This window comes from Lepisosteus platostomus, chromosome 7 (assembly GCF_059453375.1).
Source record: "Lepisosteus platostomus isolate fLepPlt1 chromosome 7, fLepPlt1.hap1, whole genome shotgun sequence".
NCBI lineage: Eukaryota > Metazoa > Chordata > Actinopteri > Semionotiformes > Lepisosteidae > Lepisosteus > Lepisosteus platostomus.
This window is the reverse complement of record NC_142617.1, coordinates 62,919,234-62,941,389: the sequence shown is the minus strand read 5'-3', so window position 1 is coordinate 62,941,389 and position 22,156 is coordinate 62,919,234. Positions and strand designations below refer to the sequence as shown.

The 22,156-nt window shown below is 37.7% G+C and overlaps 1 protein-coding gene across 2 annotated transcripts; it reads right to left on the bottom strand.

Annotated features, from left to right (window-relative positions):
- Positions 1-961: 961 nt before the first annotated feature.
- On the bottom strand, positions 962-21,871 carry bbs4 (Bardet-Biedl syndrome 4). 2 transcript variants are annotated; one of them, XM_088641686.1, is made up of 16 exons: positions 21,768-21,871; positions 20,259-20,310; positions 14,277-14,356; positions 12,688-12,751; positions 12,303-12,414; positions 11,859-11,931; positions 11,270-11,323; positions 10,966-11,093; positions 10,073-10,127; positions 9,492-9,560; positions 7,513-7,665; positions 6,198-6,369; positions 5,882-5,951; positions 5,517-5,661; positions 4,679-4,889; positions 962-3,745 (listed from the first exon to the last, which is right to left on the bottom strand). In XM_088641686.1, exons 1-16 carry the CDS (start codon positions 21,789-21,791, stop codon positions 3,606-3,608), a joined length of 1,602 nt encoding a protein of 533 aa, XP_088497812.1. In that variant the 5' UTR covers positions 21,792-21,871; the 3' UTR covers positions 962-3,605. The 2 variants fall into 2 exon arrangements, with proteins under 2 accessions (XP_088497812.1, XP_088497811.1); XM_088641685.1 differs by having other exon boundaries at positions 14,277-14,358; positions 20,260-20,310; positions 21,656-21,770.
- Between the last annotated feature and the right edge of the window lie 285 nt (positions 21,872-22,156).

Below are 22,156 nucleotides of genomic sequence, written 5' to 3'. Positions count from 1 at the left end.
AATGCTTTCTGTACAGGCCACGTTTTCAGACTTGCGATCAATCCAACAGTCCAGAACAGATAAATTGCCAAGAACTAGTAAATGAAATATGAGAAAACAGGCTACATAAAATAAGAAAATGAATAAAGAGTAGAATACTCCACTAAATATTGCCTCTGCAAGTAGTGTTCACATTAGGTAAACTACTAGCTTCTCAGTTCCAGGGTATCTGCTGAGCCACAAAGAAAATGCACACTTGCCACCAGAAACTGGCCATATATGAAATGGACATGATGACATTTTTATTCTTATCCTAGCTTTTGCAAATTTTATAGAGAAAGTCTATACAGACTGATTTGCGCTAACATTAAAGTCAACAATGCCCACTGCGCAATATTGTTTTTCCATCTTTGGATTTAAATTCTTGTAGGTCGGGGATTGCCAGTCCTGGTTTCAAACACGATCGAGCAGGCCTTACAGGGCACCCTTAAATCATCGGTTTCTGAAGACGTGGAAATAAGTTTCGATCAGCTTTGTAAAGGAGTTGATTGTGATAAATCAGGAATGGGCAAATGTGGTTCTTCAGAGCTACAGTATAAGGTGGTGGTGTTTTCAACTCATGATCTCGCAACCAAGTGTACAAATCACCTGATCAAGTCAAGTAGTCAAAACAGAAGCGTGTGAAGCGTTTACCAATTATTGACTGTTGGGGGACCTAGTCGACCCACAGTATTGTGGCTCTCAAGGAGCACCCCTGTTCGAGAACCTCGTGTTAAAACTGGTTCCTTTTAGGTTTCTACCAAATGGTTATAGACAACTCTGAATTCTGAATGGTTCTTGGCAGGACATTTTAAAACAATAATTAAATGCAATTCTGCACAACAAAGCAAACTTTCTTTTTGGCTCTAAAGAGTGGTCCCTGGGAAAAGGCTTATATTCTTTAACAGAGCAATTGTAATAACCCGAGGAAAAAACACCAGAATAAGCAAACATCTTTATTTGTATCTAATAGAATGTTAAGTACCACTGTTTAAATAAGGTTACCATAAAGTCCTGATACCCTCATTTCTTTTTCAGAAGTGCACTTCATAGACTTTGTTTTACACAACAGGAATTACAGGATCAGAGTGCCATCATTTTATAGCGGAAAATATCTGTAGCCATTTACAATGTAGCATGTTCTATAATGATGGAGAAACTGAGAGAAATGCATCACTGAGACGACGTCATCAGCAGCCCTGTAGTCTGGTGTTAGTCTACAGTACCTCCTGAAACATCACCAGATGGTAACAGGACTTTAGAAACACTGTAATGTGAAGCTCAGTGAAAAATTGAACATCAGTGCAAAGACAATTAACATACTAAAAATATATGTTAGTGTTTTGTAAAACATACTTTATACAGGATAAGATAAATCCAACAAGCAATTTTCACTATCTGTGCACAGCCAAATCAAAGTATTAGATACATTCATTCCCTGTGCTATTTGCCAAAGACAAAGCACAATATAGAGCTCATATTATTTATTTTATCTATATACATTATGTATGTACGAATATTTAAGACGGCATGGGCAGACTTTCCCTGGAGGAAACATTATTGTTAGTACATTAGTGAAGCACAGCTACATTCATATGATAAAATAATTGTGTACAAAATTCATACATGTTGTTTTAAAGATATATGAAATATTACTCATTTAGGAAATGTGTAAACTATTTAAAGAGCTCAGCAGTTATAAAAAAAATCATTTTCCTTAGAGGGGAACGTGTCAAGGAATTGGTTAACTAATTTTTGTGTGCGCCATAAACTCTTTTTTAATATCTCCTGCTATTAACAATTTTAAGCTTCCAAGTAGTGGATACCTATAGGGACTGCAAGGATTGGTATCATTTTTTGTTCCCACTTTTGAAACTGCAGGGGTTCAAACTTGCCAAGCAACCTCATACCAGGCAAGCATACTGGGGCAGAAAAGACATTGCATTTGAGATTAATCCACCACTTCAAAAAAACTTTTGAATTATTGAATCTAAAGTTGGCAAGTTCCTTCAAAAGCCAAAACCTTTTTAAGCAACTGAGGACTAGGGTGATTTTTTTTTTGCACCCGCAATAACCCGTTTTCAGAAATGTAGCCCGTCATACAGATTAATCCTGCTCAAAACCTGTTTGGTCAAATATGCTTCTGGCAGCAGCTGGATGAACATGTGAAGATGGAGTTCCTGGAAGATGGCTGCCTGGTTTTTTTTTAACCTTGGTGTTCAGTAGGCGGTCTATTGTACTTCCTCCTACTTTTTAAAAACTGTGTGGACAATTAACTCCAAGCGTGAGGGAGTTCTACTCGGCAATCTACCTACGTCTGACAATGTCACGTATTCTAACTTCTCACAAACTGATGTTCTTGCATAGACCAACATTGCTGCATTCTGCCATTTTATCCTCACAGATCCAGCTTGCCATGACTTCAGATTTCATCAACAACAAAACCTGTTTCTGATGGGCGGCGTGCAGCTTGCAATGATAATTACACTGCCCACACCTTCAACTGCTTAGAGACACCTGGCCTGTAAGGCGAAGTGTACCCAGTTCTTAAACTGCTTAATCAATTAACTCCAAACGTGGTCAGTATCATTCTAGTGATAATATAGTTAACACATGGTGAAATGGGTTTCCTACATGCACCACAATGACCAACCAACTGCCACCAAAACTCAAACAACCATTATCTTAGGAACCACTGCACTGATTGACCTTAAACCTGGCAGGTTTCACCATGCTCAAACCTACTACAGGTGTGCGCCACACAGGTTGCAGACAAAACTTTTCATGCCCATACTGGATCATCACGTGCTTGCTAAAACGTAAAATGCAATTACTGCAGAGTGAAACAGGTTCCTGTAAAACCCTGGATGATTGCTTGACCAGCATTTTGTTCACTTGTTGACACAAATGCGTCGCGCGGCAGTTGTATTCCAAAACTGAGTCAGTCGGATCACGAGAGTACCCAAGCATGATTGAAACTCATTCAAATGCAAGTTCTTCTGTCCATGGTCAAAATCTGCTTGGCCAAACATTTTCATAATTACTCCAAACTTGGCATTTATATCTTTTGTGACACTACAATTCAAATAATGTGAATGGGATTCCTGCATAAACAACCACATCTCTCTTTATGGATATTCACACTGCCTTTATCTTGGGAAGTGCTGCATTAAATTAACTGAAAGTATGTCACAGCAACACTTTTCATGCCCATTGGCTGCTTGGTGAAACCGTCATTCAAATTGGTCCTACATGCTCTGCCTCTGCCAAGATAAGTTACCTGGGTTTTTCTTGCTACACTGTGTGTGTAGGAACAGAAGCTTGTAAAATTGTATTCAATGCAGTTTTTCTAATTCTTTCCTATCATTAATATCATTTTTGGAAGAAGTAACCAACAGTACATACTCTTCAATATCTGGAATGAAAATAAGCTCGTTACTTTATATAAAAACAAGAAAATGCTGAAAAAGCAGGGAATTAAGCTTACTGCAAGATTATGTTAATAACCTTGCCATGAACTCAGATTAAATACACAGAAGTAATCATAAATTAACAGAACTGGGGGCTTCTGACGGTGCCACCTTGTACTATTCGGCCACCAGCCTGGCCTTGGTCTTCTTGTCCTTCGGCTCAGATGGGGAAGCCGGCTCCTGGGCTGATGCCTCAGCAGTGGGCTCTGGCTCCAGGGGCAGAGATGGTGGCTTCTGCAGGCTTGGGGCTGCACTACCTGCAGACACAACAAGATGATGCTAGTCTATTAGGTAAGAACTGGATAATACTTACACTGAACCAGTTATTTATGGTCTTCTACTGAAAGCTATTGTATTCTAAGGCACCATCTGTGTATACTGTTCATAGCAATCATCTACATTCACTCGACATGGTGCACATTTAACAATATAATTCCTGCATTTTCTTATATCGGTTTCACAATCCACCTTAGGTTAGCATTTACATGTTAGTATCTCTTATGGTTCATATATGCAGACATATTTTATCATATATGTAAATACAGTATGTAATATTACGTTTTATGTTAAAGTAATACTCCATGTTGAAAATTAAACATTGAACTCCATGAACTGCATGTTGAAAAATAACTCAACAAAACAAATACTATCATCAGCACAGTATAATCCTATAGATTTGTGAGAAACATTCTAATCAGTCAGCTTTTTAAATAAGAAATTGTCTTTGTCAAGACCTTCTTAGTTTTTCATGATAAATGCTCTGATAAAGTTCCCCTGAATCTGTTTGCTGTTGCTGATCATGAAATGTAATAAAATGATTAACCTGGCAACAAATATTAAAACATCTGTTAGTCATAAAATTGATAAAGAAAACATTTTGTTACCTACAGTGGAGTTATTATATAATAGACCTATTTTTTTTCCCACTGGTGCCCTGACAATTGGTCAGTATTGTAAAGAAAGAGATACACAAGGACACATTTCAAAAAACACTCGACACTGCATGAGTAATACAATATTACATTTAGGTGTAACATGTTTCATTAGTGAAATAAAAGTACAAACTCCCTGTAGTGGCAAACGACACAAAACCATTTGTCTGATTATTCATTTCAGCTAACAAACTGTGGTATTTTTTATCTTTCAAAAAGAGCGCAAATACACAACATTTCTATGGGATTCCCACACACCTGCTGAAAGCTGGATGGACTTGCTGTATCCCGCGGCTGAGGACATAGCCTGGCCTAATGCCTGATTGGAGCCCAGAGGCTGCTGGGAGCAGGCTGGCTTGCTGGGAGCAGCAGCATGCTGCTTGGATTTCGTGTCTTTGGCTGGCTTTGTCCACACCAGGCTCTCTCCGACCTGCAGCGCTGCTCCCATCTTCTGAGCCATTTCTATAAGCTGTATTCAAATAAGAAACCAAGCAAGGTATATTGTTTTACATCTGGAAGAGGTGTTAGTGGGGCAGCAGGGGGCGCTCACCCTGCGGCTCATGTGGGTCCTAATGCCCCAGTATAGTGACGGAGACACTATACTGTAAACAGGCGCCGTCGGATGAGACGTAAAACTGAGCTCCTGAATCTCTGTGGTCTTTAAAAAATCCCAGGGAGTTTCTCGAAAAGAGTAGGGGTGTTACTCTGGCGTCCTGGCCAAATTTCCCATTGGCCCTTACCAATCATGGCCTCCTAATAATCCCATCTATGAATTGGCTACATTACTCTGCTCTCCTCCCCACTGATAGCTGATGTGTGGTGAGTTTACTGGCGCACTACGGCTGCCATCGCATCATCCAGGTGGGGCTGCACACTGGTGGTGGTGGAGGGGATCCCCATTACCTGTAAAGCGCTTTGAGTGGAATGTCCAGAAAAGCACTATATAAGTGTAAGCAATTATTATTTATTATTATTATTATCTAAGAGGATTTCCAATAGTGGACATGTATGACATATGTTAAGTGAATGATTTCTCCAAGAAACTTTACGATGATTAAAATCTGCGGTTATACAGTAACTGTTATAGTTCAGTTACCTCAGGGTCAAACTCAGTACTGCTGCTACTCTCCCTGAGTTTGTTGACTTTCTTCTCCATTTCCTGATATTGTTGCAGTGCTCCTTTCTTATCCCCTTGGTTGTACAGAAGAATGGCAAAATTGAGATTAACTAGTGGGTTAGATCTGTGAGGGAGAAGGACACCAAAACAGAAATATCAGTATACGAGTCTGCTGTTGTTGTTATTAACTATTTACAAACTTGTTTCACTTGTTTGGCATTATTAGATTTTATTTATAAAATGTTAAATTAAATTCTACAAATGGAAGGAGAGTAGTAACTAAGTTAAGAACAAGCTCCAATATAAAACAAAAAACTTCCATTTATAAAAAATTAAAGACTTACTGGTCCAAAGAAACAGCTTGCTCATATGATCTCTTGGCATTTTCTACATCTTCCAAATTAGTAAGGGCCACTGGTAAAATAAAAAGAAATATAATAAACATTTTTCATAACCTAGATACCTTTTTTCTTTTAACATATTGTTCTCTAAGTCAATGTGAAGAATGCAAATACATAATATGGTAACAGACACTGTTAATTTCATCATCTACAAATCATAACCACACTGAGGTTCTGAGGTTGTTATGCTTGAAATGTGAGTGTAAAGCAATGGGCAAAGTAGATGTTAACAAAAAAGAGGACATGGGCTGTGTATTACCTGCTAGCAGCATGTACAGCTCTCCCATCTTTGGCTGCAGATTGATGGCAGCACTGAGGAAGTGAAAAGCAGAGGCATACTGCTGCATAGTAAGATGCACCAGCCCCAGGTTATACAGGATCTTCCAGTCAAAAGGAGCCAGGTAGTTAGCTCTCTTTAAACAACTGATAGCCTGAGAAGGTACAGCAATATACAGTCTAAAATTTACGTCACCATTTCTTTCAAACCATTCATTTAAGGTACTAGTAATAGCAAAAGATAGTAATCTTGAAAGATATTATTTTAGGTAAACTCTTAACAGATTGATTTGAATTTTCTGCTTCTTGATTTAAGACGAAGAAAGATAAGTGTCGAAACATCAAGTGCTGCAGGAATAAAGTCACACATTGGCAGCTGCAACTAATGCTGCTGGAATTGGATCACAGTAGATGTATGCTAGGGGTGTACTGCAATGTGGCAAACCAAGAGCAGTCTCTTGAGGACTGAATATCAAGACAGAAGTAACTTAATTAAGATATCCTCAAGCCTAATTATTCATCTTAGTACCAATGTGCCAAATGTCCTGGATATAGCACCTAATTAGGAAAGTGTAATCAGTTTTAAAATGTAATCATTTCTGATTTAGAAAACAAACAAGTAATATTTAGAATACTAATTTTACATTATTCATGCAATTTTCTTTAAAAAAATATTAAGTATTAGGAATGGATTAGAAGAAAAGTAGGACTTTTTATAAAGAATGTATCTCTAGTGATAAGCTGGCAGTTACCACCGCAGAGGAACTAGACCCTCCTATTTTCAGTAAGGTGTGTTTTATGCTTTTGCTTGTTATAAACATAATTGCAAAGTTCTGCTAGTTCAACAAATCAAGCAGTTTAACCTCTGAATTAAATTAAGAACATGGTTCTTACAGATGAATTGTGTAGAAGCGACTGCACCATACAGATTGACCTTTTATTTGGAGAGTAGTACTAATAGCATATTACCCAATATGAAAGTGCAAAAGACTCAAGGGTTAATATCTGGCACGAAACTGTTGCTCCTCATTTTACAATTCAAGAAGCAAACAAGGACATTTTCATAAAAAAACAAAAATCAGAAACATGATTACAGGACAGTCATTTTTATATTTGAAGTGATATATTAACAATTGCTATATGTGCACACTATACTCACTTTATTCAATTCGGTTCATTTCAAAACACCTTATCCATCCCCAGGAGAGCAATTTAGGAACAATGTATGCCAGAACAGTGATTCAGATCATCTTAGAACATGCCACTATTAGACATTATTTTTTGTCAGCGATACTTACCGCTACATACTTCTTTTTGCCAAAGAAGCACATTCCTATATTGTTCCAGAGTGGTGGGCTCTCAGGTACAGCACAGGCAGCTACACGGTACTTGGTCATGGCCACATCAAAATCACCATGGGTCTGCATCATGCTCCCAGCTGCTAGGATGGCCTACACACGGAGAACCAAAAACCCGCATGCCGTTACTCGCTGGAAACGTCAGTGCTGAGAAAGAGTCCTCAGGACCAACATGTTTAAATGACATATAAAGAAACTTTAAATTTGAACAATACATGAAATATCCTTTTTATTCTTCCCTTTACTGCAAGGTTAGCAAAATTTAGCCCTCAAGGTTTCTTTAACATCTCTAGTTAATGGACCTTGAAGGTATAGAGTGTAGCGGCGAGGCTTATTAATAAGAAAGAATTAAGTGTTCTGAGCCTTCCCAAATGAGGCCCCATTTCTCCGTTCATCTCTGTGGTGCAGCCACAGAGAAACTATTCATGCAGGCTGATTTAAGATTCATTTGATAAGGACAGCTCCCAAAGGGGGATGCACTTAGCTAAGCCTGGCTATCATGATCAATGGTCATCCATTGGCGCCTATCTGTCTAGGGAGTTCCAGATGGACATCTGGACTGCATTCCTAAGTGTCAGGAGTAAGTGACTCATATCTCACCTTGATCAACCAATCAGGGACTGGTAGGGCCGAGAAACCCACGTGGGACTCTGATGCCCATGGAACTTTCAGCCAATCAATGAGCTGAAGTTCCTCCAGGTAAAAACAGGCAACACAGAGAGCCTGAGAGATTCAGTAAGATTCAGAGGGAATTCTGAGACTATTCTAAAGGGAATTCAAAGGAGAATTCCAGGGCAGGACGGCCCAGGAGCAGAAGGCTCCCAAGGGCAGGACATTCTCGCAGCGCGCCTCCTGACCATCCTGAGACTCAGCCCGGACAACCACGGAACGGCCAGTGTGTCCGAGTGCCAGAACTTTCCTTTGTTCTAAGAGTCTAGAGCGGAGGTTGCCAGAGAGTAACCAGAGGATCCACCCGAGGTAAGCAGGCCTCGTGAACAGGTCGGAACTGTGGACAGCTGAATCACTATTCAGAACTAGCTCTTCATCAGGAACGAACCGGTCCTCTTCCTGACTTGCTGGGACCCACAGTCATCTTTTCTCCTGTGCAAACTTTGCTAGTTAAAGCCAACACTAACTAGCCGGTCAGTGAGCATCTGCAGCGCACCGTCGCAAGCCGCACAGCACAGCCTTGCACCGAGCCAGAGAGCGCGGATTGGACAGCAACAGCCTGCAACTGTTTCTTTGTGCCCGCAGGAGATCTGAATCCCCAGAGATTGGATGAGTATTCAACTTCAATGCATTACAGCTCGAGAATTCAATTGTTATCCCAACCAGTTGATATCAATTTATTTCCTAAGAGTTATGTACTTGTTTTGAGTATCTAATGTAGAAGTTGTAGCTAAGTTCATTTACGAAACGGTCTTAATGAATGATATACTGAACGTATGTCCTCTTGATATGTGTAACACTTTGTAACTGATTGAATATATATCTTTTGTATTCTGATAACCCTCTCGATAAGATCTGTTAGGTTTACATGCATATTCTATGTATTAATAAATGTATCCTCGTGTATTAGTACCTGTGTGTGTGCGTTGTTTGAGTTATGTCGCATGGTTGGATTCTAAAGCCATCAAAAGGATCAACTTTGTGATTTACTGCTACAATTAATAATTGTCTCAGTAAATGCCCAAACCCTACAGAACTGGTGCCTTCAGAGAGCCACTATATTTGGCGTCCCTGGAACGGCTATGAATGATTACAAGAGTCAGTTGGTGCTTTGGGCCTTGAGAATTGGTTTCAGCAAGTCCCAAATCAAGTGACCATGCCAATCAGCACAGTTGGGCACAAGAGAAGAAACTACCAATTGAAAATATTGAAAGTATTTAATCTTCAATACAAAAATATTAAGTGCCTACCTTGTAGTTATTGGGGTTATATGTTAGAGCATTCCCAAGATGTTCAAATGCTTTTTGATAGGCTCCAAGCTGGGTGGAAAAAAAATGAAGAATTACTCATTTTTCCTATTACATTTCATGTTTTCAGGCTAGAAAATAATTTATAATTGAATTTCTAATGTGAAGCACAGGTAATAGAGCTGCAGGAAGGACAATATTTAATTTGCTTAAATTAAATACAACCTCTGCTCCATCCTAAATTTGTGTGAGTATAAGCTTTCTACATGGTCTAAGAAGGAGCTGATTCAACAAAAAGCATCTTTTTAAACAATCTGCAAATAACAACAGGGGGTACTCCTGGATTCCCAAAGAACAACTTTAACACAAAGGATAAAAAAATGAAATGAGGGATTTCATTCACATTAGTCCCTTCTACATGAACACTTGCACCTAAAGCTAAAATGTGAAGTTCAGATTCACTGTGAAGGACAACTCTAGATAAATGAAACGCTCATTCTCTGATAGCATACACTATCCAAAAGAAAGATAAATCTAAAACATTCTATAACTAATATAAATAGAATTAAAGTTGCATCTTTTACCTGCAGATAGAGTAGTCCAAGTGTTGTCAAAAGTTCGGTGTTCTCAGGCGAGAACCTAAATAATCAATAATCACTAATGTTATACTTCATACTGATATCATACGTGGTTCTCAAAACCAACACAATGCATTAGTTAGATTATAAATGTGTTTATTTGGAAAGGTTATAGAGAACACAATCTTTTAACGAATACACATGCCAATAAATTCACCTCATTTTGCAAATAATGAGTAATGTCAAGTCAGAGAAAAATAAAAAGCAGGGTTACTGTGACAATATTAAAAAACAGTGGCTCTTTTCATAGTTGTTTATTGAAAATAGACCCTACTGTTGTCATTCTTTATTAATTAACTTAACAGGAGACAAAAAATAATGAGAAATTCTTCAAGCACACTGGTTATTTTTTCATTTGTCTAGTGAAAAAATAACTAGAAGATACTGAACAAGATCTGGTCAATTCTATGAAGAATGCATTTTTTTCCTAAATGATGTGATTTCCAAACACATTAGTAAAGTTATTTACTTACGGCACGAACTTATTGTTCCTTACTTTGAGAAATGATTTAATATTTATTGGCTTCATTGATAACTAACAAAGTAAAAGGCGTCTGCTTTCATACCTATATAATCTTTGAAGTGAACCTTTATTGGTTTTGGATAATTTTCTGCTCAGTGCAGATTTCTTAATGTTTGGCCCTTTACACTTGTGATCTGTATTCTAATAATTGTCATAAAACAAGCTTAATGACTTAGAAATTAGTTTAAAACAAAATCTAAATATTTTTAATAAAAATATAACTTTCCAGGCTGCTAAGAAAACTATGTTTACATGGACTGTACATATGTGTTCTGTAGTTTTATAGTTTATCTATATAAATGCAGGTTTCACATACTCAACAGCTTTTTTGTAGACTTCAACAGCCTTATCAATGTCTCCTTCCAACAAATGGATCTTTGCCAGCATCACAAAAGTCAAGTCATGCTTGTTTAGCTGCAAAGCAGTGTTTAACTGCTCCTGAGCCTTGAGAAAAACAATAATATTTTTATTAGTAAAAAATTGCATAACGTTACGACTTATGTCCTAAGCAGAAACTATTTAGAGAAAACAATAAAATTATTGATTTTTTTTTTTAGATTTAAATCACTGTTGTTCATCTTGTTAAACATACATTTAAACAATACATTTTAAAAGCTTACATTTTTGAAGTCTTTCAGATACATGTAGCACACACCAAGGTTATGGCTGATCTCCTGCAGGACAACACAAGAATGCCATTTTTAATGGGTGTACAGACAGAAGCAGGAGTACATTACAGTAGGTCTCAGGAATTGACACGAAGACAGAGCAGGTCCTGTAATACTTAACTTATTTTCACATTTGATCAATAACCTAAGCACAACCAATGAAAGGAAGTGTTGATCGATAATGTCCTCAGATGTCACCAGTCTATTCTGAGATTCTGCTGTAAACTGTCATGTCTATCAGACCCTGTGGTGATGTGAAGTCCAGAGGGCCAAAGTGATTCTTCCATGTACACCTGCTCAAACTACTGCATGTCACTACCTAGCTTGATGAGGATTCTTCATCTGACACAATACAGTATGTTCTACTACAAGAAAACCTACATAGGTGAGCATACACAGTTCCCTGCCAAATGCAAATTTATATGATTTTCATTCCATGTGTAAACAGGTCTATGACTGAAGTATTCAAGGTCATAAAGTATCCTGGGGAGTAAAGTGAAAGTCAGTGATTTCATTAATAGCTATACAGTAGTTTACTTACCCAGTCCTTCTGATTGAGTTTTGCAGCTTCATTGTAAACTTCAATTGCTGCCTTATGTTTTCCAAGTAGAAAACTAAATGAAAAAATGCAAATAAAAACTCCATGTTTACTAAATAAAGAACTATTTATCCTCTGTCTATACAGTTATTGTATATTTATTGTGTAACACACAGTTTCATGGAGTATCTGACAGCGGTTAGGTATAAAGAAATAAAGTCAATATTTTACATGCAAATACCAAAAGGGTTAACATTGCTTTTTAAAAAAATAAATAAAACATAAAATAGTTATTAACATTAAAAACAAAACCTTTGATTTGGAACAGCTGAAACTGCAAGCTACAGTAACAGAACTGATAAGAAATTTCATTTAGTAAAATAAATTGGCAACAAAGATGATTTAAGTAACTCATAAAAGATCAAATACCCCAAGGTATGTACTCACAGAGATCTAGCAACTTGTTTCAGGTTGTCTGCACTTCTGGGATTGAGAATAGCACAGCTCTGAAAAAGCTCCAGGGATTGCTGAATCTTTCCCTCAAGACGGAGTATTAAAGCTGAACACACATACATAGCATTTTCACATATTTAAATATCATATATACTAGAACAAAGCAATAAAGCAATGCCTAGCTTTAAATTATAAAGGAGCTATATTATGTTACAATCACTGATAATGAGTAAGAAAAGTTAGTCTATACAAAAGCCGGCCAGAATACATTCATTTTAATTTGAATTTTGCATCTCACTTGAACACTTATGATACAACTATGCTTGCTTCACTTTGACAGTGGAGAATGACAGTGGAATTCAGAGTACAAATGGCTTACCTTGTACATATATTGCATATTCACACATTCCCTGTGTCTCCTGCAATTGTTCTTTAATTATAGCCTAAATTAAAAAAAAAACAATCAACTTTTTAAGTGGCTTTATAAACAAGACAAAACGTACTGCACTTAAAAGGCATCCCGGATTTTGAATGCACAATACTTTTCAACAGCAGAAAGGAATTGCTATAAATGATTTACCCTACAAACCAAAAAAAGTAAAAAAAAGTAAATTCTTTGCAGCAAACTCATGCAAAAGCATACTACATAGAATGTATAGATTTTGTTCATCTTATTAAGAAAAGCAATAAACAGCAATATTTCAAAATGTTCAGTGCTGAAATTGTAAACCTATGAGTCTCAAGACAAATTCTGTTGCTTTCAACAACTGAACACAAGCAGTCCATAAATAGACTATTTCATTAAAGCATTTTATACAAAATCATAGATGAAGAACAAAAACTCTATGGTTGGTGGAGTTTCTTTTTATACAGCCCTAACAATTCACGAATAATAAATCTAAGGACAAAAAACAAAATGTCAGAAATGTTGTGTGACCTATTGATTAGCCCTCTGCACTTGACACAAATGTAACCAGCAGCAGCTGTCAGATGGTGATGATCATGCTGTTAAACCCAGCATGTCTAGTTAAAGGGAGTGAGGGTGGGGAGTGTTTACCTGCTGAGAGTGGATTTCCTGAGCACTGTAAGTCTGTATATACAGGTTAATAAAGAGCAAGTATTAATAAATATGTGATTTAAATATAACTGCTGCTCCCTTTGCCAACTCTTATTATGTTAACCGAAAAAGAGAAAACTAGATACAAGTTATGAAATAAGCTGTTTATTCAGAAAGGATACAAAATTCTTTACTTTAGGGTTATCATATTAATGTGTTCGGAGTGTATTCTGAGATGAAAGGAAACAAAGAAGCACTGTACAGCATATCTCTACAGCAGACAATCAACCAATAGATTCAGATCCTACTGCCACAATAATCTCATTTTTAAATTTATGTTTGAATTAATTTGGAACAAGGTCATTAGTTACATGTTTATATATGTCCAAAGTAGATATTGATTCAGACACCTGCTTGCGTTCAGCATAAAAAACAATATAGAACCAATCACCAAGCATTAAAACAGTTCTTCAAAAACTAAATGAATCCTTCTTGTCCTGTTATAAATGAAATGTATTTAACTTTTAAAAAGAATGAAGTACAGGCTTATTGGAACATGAAATAATTTTTAGCCAAAAAAATACCCCAAAAAGACCATGCCCAACAAGTTTCCCTTACCTTTAGACAAAAGTGTACTGACACAAATTCCACATAGGTACTGCACTTCAGTAGTAACTGGGCATAACTGCATGTGTTTCATTACTCTCTATACAGTCTGCAAACTGATGAATTCATACTGGATTTCACAAGCCAAATGAGAACAAGGAACAGATCTAATCCCACCATTCAGTACTAAATATTCCACCCCTGTGCTTGAGTGGTGAAGGCACGCATGTAAAATACAAATGGCTGGTATTTCCAGGCTCTAAACCTTGGCCATAGAGATGCCAAAAAGTGGGTGTGATTCCTACCTTGCAGGTTTCATAGTCCTTTCGGATATAGTGGAGATGGATGAGCCAGTTCCTCCTTTCCAGGATGGGAAGCTCTGGTGCTGAATGAAAGATATTAGCAGAACAGACACGGCACTCAGATCTGATACGGCACAGCACTTTATCCCTTCGCGCCATACCACGCCAAGGGTGACCGGTGACCGAGGCAAGGGGCTGTTTTCCAGCCAGCCCTGCCTGTAAAGGGCCTTCTTGCCTCCTATCTGACCGATACCTTGATCAGACAAACAGAGTGAAGGTGTCGAGGGGCCACTTGTTATTCCTCCTCAACAGCAACAGACACATCTGTCTTGCAGGCTACTTATGTTTTATCATTTAACACTGCTTCATCTCATCCTCACTCACTCCCACTCTCCTGCCCATGGGAGGTAAGCTCTATGTGTATTACAGACTCAACAGTAAAAGCTGGAGCTGAATACAGGAGTCTTTTTATCTTTTGGAGGGTGCCTCTGGTCTGCACGAGTCTTGCTGCAGCTCAACTCCCGAAAGGTTTAATGACTAATTGTGATAAAAAAGGTCCACGCCTGACTGCCCTTGTATAGAAAACATTATTGCAATCGTACTGGCAATCAGGAGAATCTTAGCAACAGCAAGCATTGGAGATGTTTTTTTTTAAATGAGATAATGTATTCAATTAAATAGTGAAACAGAGCTTTACACTGTACAGTCATACTGAAAAAGGCAGAGATGTAGTCCGACATGTTATTAAAAGAAGGCATTCATTTTTCTCTGTCATTTTTCCATCTGTGTTCCTTTTTCTTCCCCTTGCTTCAAAAGATTTTTTTATTTTCGTCACAGAACGGTAAGTCATGTCTAAGCACTGGCATTAGCTGAGGCGTTTGGGGTTTTACAGGAAAAATGCCTTTAATACAGAAATGTATTAAAATTCTGAGTGGGTGCTGGAGATGCAGTTTCAAACTTAGATTAGATAAATTCTTTCTAAAACATTAAACATAATTTTGTTCTTATTTGTCTATTTGCCATATTAAGTAGAATTAAGGGATCATTGTTCTGTAAGAGAGGCCTTGATGTAGACCAATAGGTGGAAAGGAATCAAGCTCACCATAAAAGGATAAAACAGTATACCGGTATATCTTACACTAACGTGTGAGTAAAGAATGGGCCTTCAATAGATACAGAACATCAAACAACCCTCTTTTCAAAATGAGCACACAGTTAATCTACTAAGCACCACAATCGAATCTACCTGCGAATATACATATACTCTACATTCAGCTCATCCTTCTTGCCAATGTAACATGTTCTGAAGCTGTTCTTGGAGTGGTTTCCATTCCACCACATTTGACTGCTCGAACGCGAATGTGCAACTAGGATTCCACTGACGCGCAAGTCACAGAACCTGAATATGAAGTGTTAGGAGAGATGACCCTGCTCAGGCCCCGGTTTCCCTTCTGGTCAATCCAGGATTAAATCCGTTTCCTGTCATAACCCCATTATGGTCAAATGCACTTGCTGTGGGCAGGATTGATGACAACGCGGGATCTGTTCGATGTATTTGTTTTCGTTGGCAGCCCCGTGGAGTCTGAACTAGGCAAGTGGCACCTTTCCCTGTTGCCAAGGTAACAAGGAGCCCCCAGTGTCCGGCGAGCCACTGGAGTGCTTGCGAGAGAGATCTCCACGAATGGGAAGAAGTGCAGACAGGCAGAGGGGAAGCACAGCACAGCATAGAAATGAGGAGCAGAGGCATAGAGAGAAAAACAGACAGATAAGCATGGACAGCGCTGACAAAGGAGAAGCACGTAGAACAAAGAAAAATGGCAAGACAAAGGTTTGAATAAAGCCTGGCTCTTCAGATTTTAAAACAATCAGGTGCAATCGCTTCAAGGGTATGAAGTGTTTTGTAACCCATTTTGATCAACAAAAAAACATTACACCAATTAAAAACACTTTGTAAGATTTTCTTGCACATAAACAGACTGCTTTTTTACTGTGGTACTGCTCTCATAGTTTTATTATAATACTGTATCAATAAATTAGATAATTGGTAGGAAACCAATTGGCTGATCCATTAAATGTGCCATTCAATATATACAGGTATATTTAAATATTTTTCTTCAGAAGGCATGGTTATGGCTTCCTTAGAGAAAACTGGGGCAATTACGGAAGATTATTTACCCACTGAATATTGATCCATAGTTATTTCAGCCACTTTTAGTCATTTAAAGACTGTTAATATTTGTGTATAGTACTCCCAAAATATTTTGGCTGGACCAGAATACATTAAAAGGCTTTTGAACTTTCAAGTTCAAATACAGACTACACAATAATTAATATTTAAACATGCATGAATGTAATGTTATAATTAGACAGATGTAGGTTATACATATAAAGTATATATATATAATATACGTGCAGTCTAATCAACTAATCTAGTGCATTTGATTAGCAGCACCTGGCTGCTAATTACCTTCTTAATTACTATGGAAGCAGTAAGGGTGTGCTTAATTTTTCCCACATGGTTTCTGCATTTTGGTATACTTGGTGAAATCTGTTATGTATTGTCTGTTATCTGAGGCTAGATTTGTCTAATTATAGAAGTTGGTGAAGACCAGAGGATTGTTATTTATGCCCCGATATGTAAAACCATAGAATTGAAAGAGGCTGTACTTGCTTTTTCACATGACTGTATATACTGTAGTTTGCTGTGTTAGTTAAGACATTGACCTCCATGCAGGACACTTCTTGGACATTTCACCCCTCCATTAAAGAATCTATAAGCAGCTCCCTAATAATGTACTTGGCTCGCATTGTGGAGGACATTTATTTAGGCAAAACTGACTTAAAAATATAAAAAGGAGAAACCTCTTACTAGAGAGAATACCAGATTAGATTACTTGAAATTAAAATAAAAATTTTAAATAAAAAAAAATGTCAAAAGGTATTTTATACTAACTGTGCATTTAAAGCAATGAATGACGAACAAATCATATTACTGGCCCTCTGCTCGCTGATGCTAAAGCAGTGAACATATTGGAGGGAACAGGCTTCAATACAACAAGCAGAAAGGGGTCTGTTTCAAGTGGTATGGTATGGATTTCATGGATTGTGATTATAAAGACAGGATGCAGTCAGCAACACGCATCTCAGTAACTATAAATGTTGTTTGTTTCATTAAAGGATAATCTGTGAGTCTATGAATCAGTCTGCTGAAGCTCCTGCTGAGTCACAGCACTGATTCCTGCCAGCAGGGAGGCAGTCAGAGTGACTTTGTTCCAAACCCAATGTGCTGCTGAACAAAGACATTGCACTAATTATGAAGCGTGGATGGCACAGCGCCTGCTTGCCTTTTAACAAATCAGATTTAATGCTGTTCTATTTCTGGACTTATTTTTTCCTTAAGCTTTAATCCTCTTTCCTTGCTGATGGGGCTGCGGAACTCCCTCTCTCTTATAGTGACACCTACTGGAAAAGAGAAGCACTGTGGCTTGATTCAATTTTCTCCACTTTCTTTAACCGAGTACAATCAGCATCAGGATGTTTTAATTTGAATGTTAACTACTGTAGGTGTTACTGAAAATAAATTTATTGCACACATTTTCACATTTACAAAAGTAAAAAAATACAAATATTATGGACTCTCCAGCAAATAATCTGATTTATAGCCAGCAGCCATATCACCCTGTAACCCACAACTGGCAACCCACGGAAGCTCAGCAGGTGTGAGTCTGGTCAGTACCTGGATGGGAGACCCGAACGTTGCTGCTGGAAGAGGTGTTAGTGGGGCCAGCAGTGCTCACCCTGCAGTCTATGTGGGTCCCACTATACTGTAAAAAAAGGTGCCATCCTTTGGATGAGAGGTCCTAACTCTCGGTGGTCATTAAAAATCCCGGGGCCTTCCTCAAAAACATTAGGGTGTAATCCTGGCGTTCTGGCCAAATTTCCCCATTGGCCCTTACCAATCATGGCCTCCTAATAATCCCCATCTATGAATTGGCTTCATCACTCTGCTCTCCTCCCCACTGAGAGCTGGTGTGTGGTGAGCGTTCTGGTGCACTATGGCTGCCGTCGCATCATCCAGGTGGGGCTGCACACTGGTGGTGGTGGAGGGGATCCCCATTACCTGTAAAGCTCTTTGAGTGGAGTGTCCAGAAAAGCACTATATACTGTAAGTGTAAGCATTTATTAATTATTAAACCCATTCTTCTCTCTCATTGCAGCACGATCGTACATTTTGTGGATTACAGACTCCTTCTTAGGCTAGATTACTTGGTAGTGACCCAGAGAGTCCAAATGCAGCTGAGTGATTCCTGTGTACAGGAACCTTACATGCCAGGGTTAGACTGAACTGGGCAGCATCAGTTATAGCCATGATGTCTTCCACCACCTGCTGCTGCTTCAGCTCTAGTGTACCCTTCTTCGGAATCATTGTGCAAAAAGGAACAATAGACCAATATGTTTTTTAGAAAATGTGGTGTGTCTATGGCTTTCCTGGGACAGTGCAAGATGCAGAGATGATTCTGGATGCTTTATTCTGGATTCTGGATTGTTGATCTCAAATTGGCATGGAAAAGTGGAAAAGGAGGGTAGATAATCAGGGTCAATTGAGTCAGTTTTATTACCTTTTACAGTTTGTGAGGTGACCGAATATCCAATTTAAGTAAACATTGAAAACTATGTTCCTAAATTTAGCCTCCAGGGAAAGATATAAAGAGTGCATGATGAAAATATCTAAAGCTTTTTGGGATGCAAAGGTATTTTTTCAAGTCAATTTATTTCAAGATATAAACGGTCCCATCTTTTTGTGTCTCGCCTTCATAGACAAGAACATTAGAACACTATTTTAATAGAAAATAAAATGATCTTCAATTTCAAGATAAAAAAAATTATACTGTTTCTTTCACAGGATTACAAGACATTCATGACTGATTCCACTGGGGAAAAATGTCAAAATATAATAAGAAATACAATCAATTCAATATACAGTAGTATTAAATTCAAGGGGAGCTTCTGGGCATCTTGCCATCAGGCAAAGTTATGTATGTTATTAGCTTTCTTATAAGAAAACACATGGGTTATAGTTTTTTTCTGTCAATACAGAAAACAATTACAGCACCACACTATTTTAGAAAAGAATGGATTGAAATACATCAATTTCTTTGCAAATCAAGAACCACTTTGTTAAAACATATTTTATCGAATATATATAACCACATGCCAGGGATGGAAATGCATTTACAGTAAATCAAATATTGAAAACTTTTTGTGATGTTCAGCATGTTATGGTGGGGTTTTTTTGTACCAATATAATTGTGTTTTTTTAACATCTGTTGGGTTTGTATACGTTGGAAGTGTTACCTAATTGGGAATGCACGAGAGTTCATGTGAAACAAGTAAAGCAATCAAAACAATATCCTCAGAAGGAAGAATGATTTCAGTGAGATCTGTGGGTCTTGTCCAACCCAGTTAAGCAATCTCCAGTATGTGGTAATATTTTTCAAATGAAAGACCTGTGACCTTGACTTCCCTAGAACTAATGCCATAATATAGAACTGTAATGCAACTTTAAACATTGGCAAAAAAAAAAACCTCTGAGAGGTTTGAGATTGGGGGACACAGTTTAAAAGTCTAAGACTGGAGGGATGGACCACTTTTAAAAAAATTACGAAGCCGCCTTTACTTCCTTTAAATAAACGTTTCTATCCATAACAGTAAGACAGGTATCCTGATGAATATCATGATGACTATCCCCGAGGTATAAGGTGCAAGAACATGACTGCTCTCTCATTGTGCAGGACAGGACATTTCTGTCCATTACCATGGCTAGGAAAAATATAGCAGGACATTTTTTAAACTAATAAGGAAAAAGGAAAATAAGGACACATGCATAAATACACACTGTAATGAGCATAAACATGACATTTGTTTTGATACCATAAGTAATACACCACAGAGGAAAATAAGGCCAATATTTCATAAAACACACACCTTTTTTGGGACGAGTCTTCTTAATTTCTGTTCCCACTGGGAGCTGTGGATTCTGAAATACAGAAACCCATACTTAATACAGACAGGTCTGCTACAAGCCTTTTTATTGTTGTCATATCCTATTTTCACGTTTGTGAGCTAAAGGATGTTAAGGATTTTATTTTAGAGCTATTTCGCTCATACCTGTTACATAGCTCCACCTGTTACTGTAGTTGCTCAGTGCTTGACAGGGTTACTCACCCTAATGTTTCATAGCTTGTTAAAAAAGAACAAGTAAAGGTTTATTCCATGCTGAAAAGACAAGAAAGGAAGCCTTCTTCGGGTCTTTGAATCTTTTAAATTATCACTCATGTATTCTTATAAATTAAATAAAAATCAAGGCAAACTGCCAAACCATAAACAGGCTCAAGTGTTATTATACAAAATAATTGTGATCATTGAATTTAACAAGGTGAATGCCCCCTAATACTTTCATCAGATATGAATCAGACATTGAAAGCAAATTATAAATTGTGAAAGAATTTAGGATGCAAATATGAATAAACAAGCCTTTACATCCGATATAAGAATATGTTCTCATTGTTTTTCAAATGCACCAAACTATCAGTGCCTTTTTTAAAATGATGATGAAAAACGAGTTCACCTCTACACACTTCCGAAATGCTACCTCTCAAGCCTTTTGATTGGATTACAGAAAGAGCTGTGACAGGATTATTATTACCTTCTCTACATAATTAAACCTGCATCTAAAGTTTGTGCATAACATCTACAAGAGCAAAGGTTTAGTTTAGTCAGGCTGTAAATGCAGGATTTCAGAATCTGTGCAATGGTAAACACTCACTGCAGTGCTGTATCTCCCCGTCCCGTTTTTACAACGAACAGTGGTAAAAACATGGAAGCTTCCAACGAAATGAAAAATGCATGTGCAGATCAAAAAATAACTATACCAGAGATTTGCTTTCTTAACTATGCCTTTCTGTCCGCAGTTACATCAACAAATTATGTTAGCTTTGCGAAAGGTATTACACTTAACACAAATATGAGTATGGGTAAATCATTCTTAGTATTTTGAAGGGAAAATAAGAGATTCAATTGCAAATTGCATTTTTTAAATTGACATACCACTATTACAGTACAGGAAACCACAACACTGTACTCTCAAGTTCCAAATCGCTATAACACGAACAAGAAAATGGATAACTGCTCAGCGTCCTACCTGTGCAAATGATATTCTCACAGCAAGAGTCAAATAATTGCCGAAAGGACGTAATGATGGGCAATATAATGACACTTACTTTGTGGTTATGTAAACAAGTGTTCTGTGCTAACACCCCCGCCAATATAATTTCACTCAATGCCTACAGTTTAAGATACATCGCAAGATCATCAATACTAACCTCGTGTTACTATTATGCATGTAGCTATGTGCTGTCTATTTTCAGACGTATATGTAACACACACAGTTTACCAGTACTTCAACATTATAACGCTTCTTTAGAATTCTCTCACCGTTTGAGCCTTCTCCTCCGCCATCTTCACAAAACTGAGCCACAGGAAGTTGTCCGTTTCCAAGGTTACAGCCCTACAGGAAGTGCACTGTGTTTTACTTATCTCAAGGGGGGATAAAATAACGTTCTTTTTTTCCCGAAGCAACTTTTATTTTTAATGATAAAGCGAATAGGAAGCCGGTTCCCGTTGTCTAATGTTGCCAACCACCTTCACACGCACTGGTGTGGAATAAAACCGAGCAAAACATCGCAGAACCGCAGGGTGCAAATTTAAAGCTTCGGGTAGTTATTAGCATATACCCGCAATGAAAAGTAGCAATTAATACAAATCAAAGAAAAGCAATGAATCCACTTTTGTTGAAATGTCTTCTTCGAAGCAAAATGTGTTGG

What these genes read in the sequence shown, in the direction of transcription:
- bbs4 (XM_088641686.1), bottom strand. Translation starts at nt 21,791, where the DNA reads ATGGCGGAGGAGAAGGCTCAAACG. An exon ending in GCAAAAAGAAGTATGTAGCG is followed by an intron (nt 6,370 to 7,512) that starts GTAAGTATCGCT and finishes GTACCTTCTCAG; the next exon opens with GCTATCAGTTGTTTAAAGAG. An exon ending in GTACTGAGTTTGACCCTGAG is followed by an intron (nt 4,890 to 5,516) that starts GTAACTGAACTA and finishes ATTTGAATACAG; the next exon opens with CTTATAGAAATGGCTCAGAA.